Source organism: Pteropus alecto, unplaced genomic scaffold (assembly GCF_000325575.1).
Source record: "Pteropus alecto unplaced genomic scaffold, ASM32557v1 scaffold189, whole genome shotgun sequence".
Lineage (NCBI taxonomy): Eukaryota > Metazoa > Chordata > Mammalia > Chiroptera > Pteropodidae > Pteropus > Pteropus alecto.
Genome location: NW_006442117.1, coordinates 4,179,821 through 4,183,449, shown reverse-complemented (window position 1 = coordinate 4,183,449; position 3,629 = coordinate 4,179,821). Strand labels below are relative to the sequence as shown.

At 54.3% G+C, this 3,629-nt stretch overlaps 1 protein-coding gene across 1 annotated transcript in view; it reads right to left on the bottom strand.

The window, feature by feature from the left end:
- RYR2 (ryanodine receptor 2) overlaps positions 1–3,629 on the bottom strand; it is a 561,319-nt gene that overhangs the window by 70,486 nt on the left and 487,204 nt on the right. Inside the window, 1 exon segment of the mRNA XM_025039067.1 lies at positions 2,046–2,097. Within this exon segment, the coding sequence (XP_024894835.1) occupies positions 2,046–2,097 (52 nt within the window).

The window sequence follows — 3,629 nt, the reverse complement described above, 5'->3', positions numbered from 1 at the left end:
CATTCCTGGGACACGTTTGACAATACGAGAAACAGGATTATTTCATTATGAAGAGGAAAATCTTCATAATGAGAGGAAGTGAGCGCATCAAATATTTCACTACCACAAGAGATGAGGTTCGGCTTTAGGGGAGCGAAACAAGTGAGGGGCAGGTCCCGCCGCAGCAGGAGGAGCTGAGAGCATGGGACAGGCCGCTGTCGCTCCGACGGGCGCTCTGCCCTCCGGCCCGCTCGCTCGTGGCCTCTGGGACCGCAGAGGGCGGCAGCCCAGGGTCCTTTACGACCCCTCACGCCAGCTCCCTCTGTCCCCGTTCCCTTATTCATTCTCGCTAGAATCCAAGACCCGGCGACTCAGCCACGCTCACGGTGACACGCGAAACTTCCGTGCCCGGCGTGTGGCACAAAGCCGCCCCCCCAGGGACTAACTTCCCGCCTCCTCTGAGCTCGCAGTGGCCCTGAGAGCTGCCAGAGCAAAGCCGCACGGCACGGACACGGACTCACAGCGACCTGAGCCAGGCGGTCCACACGCCGCGGCCTCGTCCAGTTTCTGGCCGGGACCCCGGGCCAGTTTCCACGAGGGGGGAACGTCCTTCCCGAGTCATCTTTCAAGCCGCTGTCTTCTAAACTGGACACGTAATCTATTTAGTCATGATCTTAAACGTTTCTTAAATTTAAAGAGAATAGAAAATATCAAACTATACGGCTCGCGGTAAGGGTGTAATGTCATGAAATTTTCTTCAGGTTACGGTTTAAAATAACGTGGGAAACCCCGCCCTGCCCCTCATGCTCCGTCGCCTGTCCTGTCTCCTGCTCCCGCCGACTCAAGACTTCACGAGTGAGTCCCCTGCCCAGTCTGCTGCGTCCTTCCCAGCAGGGCAGAAGGTTCGAATCCCTCTCTTGAAAAAAACTACACAAACGGCCGAAGGACAAAACGACATCCTTCGCCCTCCCACTTCCATCTCGGCGTCTGCCGCCCTCTGACCCTCCCGTTCGCGGTCTCGTCACCCTCTGCTCGCTTCCCGACAGCCCGGCACTTGTGCCGACGGCCCCCGACCACGGTCGCGTGACGAACGTGCAGTCAGTCCTCACCCGGCCACCGCCCCCGGCCACACGCCTGCGCCACGGCCCCACGGGCCCCTCTGCTTCGCTCCGTCTCCCAACCGCCCCCGTCCTCAGAGGCCCGGCCCCAGGCCGTCCCTTCTCACGCGGCCCTCGCTGCCCGGGCGAGGCCACCCACGCCCACGGCTGCAGTCGCCTTACATGGAGCCCAGTCTGTGTTTACCAGCCTCCCGAGGGGCCGAACGGCAGACGTGAACGTCGTCACATCTGTGACACCTCCACTTAGCCGTCTCACAGCCACCTTCAACTCAATTTCCAAAACTTAATTTGTCCCCCACTCTTCCCCTCGGGCCTGCGAGGCTTCTTGTGCCCCCAGCTCAGCACACGGCCCTGCCAGCCACCCGGCTGCCCGACCCTGGCGCCGCAGAGACCCCCGGCTCCTCCGTCGGGCTCGCCCCCTCCCCGCCCTCCCGCTGCGGGAGAAACACAGTAACCACCAGCTGTTACCACGTCTGCGTGGCCAACTCATCACGCACGAGTCAAGGGTTTTCTTAACCTCAGACCGGGCCGACCGCCAGCGCGCTATGTGATCCGTTCCCAGTTCTAATAGTTCCGCCACCATTAAACTCAGCAGAGGTTTTTTTGCGATCATTTGTTTAAAGTTTGTCTTCTCCATCAGAAGGTGAACTCCAAGAAGGCAGGGGGTGCGCCTTCCTTCCTCATGCACCATGCATCGGTACCCTGATGCCCAGGGAGTATCTGTTGGATGAATGGATGTTTGGAAGGTTCGTGAGCCCCGTAAATAAGATGTCAGGGGAGGGAACGAGGACAGGTTCGTGCCACAGTGGAAAGCTGAGGTGGATGCCTTAGGCGTCTAAAGTTTAACAGTACTTCATTTTAATCCAGAGATACATGTAGTCTTTGTCAGATGAAAACGATTTCCCTTTTTAAAATGAAACATTAAAATCAAGACTGACGTTTATTTACCTTTGCCATAATATCTGCATACGCCATGTATAAAAAATCTTCCTCCAGTTTGCTATGGAAAATAAGAAAAAACATCGTTTTTAAGCAGAAGGCTAATCGTATGCAAAATCACCATCGATGTATAAAATAACCTTTATTTTTCAACAACGACACCGTTTAAAATGAAATAAACACAAAAATTAGGCACAGTCATCAAAATACCGTGGAAGCAGGAAGTAAAGCTCTCGGGCCCCCTCACAGCTGCCACCTTAGCTTCCCGAAGCCGCCCTCGGGCCCACAAAACAAACGGACGCTCTACTACTGATTGACACACAAATGCAATGACTTTATTCTCTTGAAACTACAAAAGTTGAAATAACCCAATTTAAATGAGGTAGGGACTTCTGACAGAAGTGATGTCTGACATTGATGGAAAGACTCCCCGAATCATTATGCTATCAAATCGTAATAATTCTTAACATAAGGGAAGTTTAAAAATGTTTATTATCCTCTTTATAAGAAGTATGGAAACCATTAATTCATGAAGAAAGGTTTCCATCAAAAAGTACCGAATATTTGCAAAGTTATTTTTAGCAGTGTTAAACTTCAGCCACCAGAAAAACTCACTTATGAGAAATACCTCATGACCTGCCAGTGCCAGACAGAGAGTCGCCCTGTGCTTAGGGACGAGACGGTTTTGTCAGTTAGGAAATAATGAGAAGCGGGAGATGTGAGCGAGGCTGGGTCACGCTGGCCGAGAGGGAGAACGCGCGTACCGCGACGTGCGGACAGGCCAGGGACTCCTCGGCGCTGAGCAGGCCTGTGAGTGTGGGCTGGTCATGAAACGATGTCCCAGCTCCCGCAGAGGGAGGGTGGCCTTGGGCAAAGCAGCCCTTCGCTCACTGGCGGGAAGCGGACGCGGGTCCTACACCCTCTGGCCCGTCTCGCCAGGAGCCGACCGCGCGGTGCCCGGGGCGGGGGCTGGACACGGTCTCACCTCCCGGCCCCAGCACGCTTCTTACGCAACTCCACAGCGCTGTGGCCTTTGTGGCTTTGGTGAGTGCATGTGAAAAACACTGTAGAAGCCAAGGAAAACAGAGAACGCCCTTAAAACGGGCCTCGAAGAAACTTCCTGTTGAGATGACGGCGTCTCCATCTCCCAAAGCCCTCCTCAGACCCCCCTGAATGGAGGCACGACCACCCGCGGCACTCTGGGCAGACTGTGTCTCCATACACTTTGGGGACTGGAATTTGCTTTGAGCTGTTTTCTTTATAAAGGCTGCCTGTGATCGACATAAAATCACTTGATAAGAAGACTCGGAATCGACTAAGTTAGCTAATTGTAACGTCGTTAAGAAAAACGAGAGTAGATAGTAAAGCCCGGATCTCAGGGAATAATGGTCCATGTGCCAGACTAGTCGCATCTCCGAGACTCCGTCTCCTAACGAGAACAGGATGAGACGGCCACACGGCCACACGGACACGTGACACGACTCTCGGACATGGGTTCCTCTATCTGTCCTCCCAGCAATACCATTTCTCCGTCAGAGCCGTCCGACCGAACAGAAGGACCAGCTGGTCCAGTGGTTCGACCGTTCGCGCCTT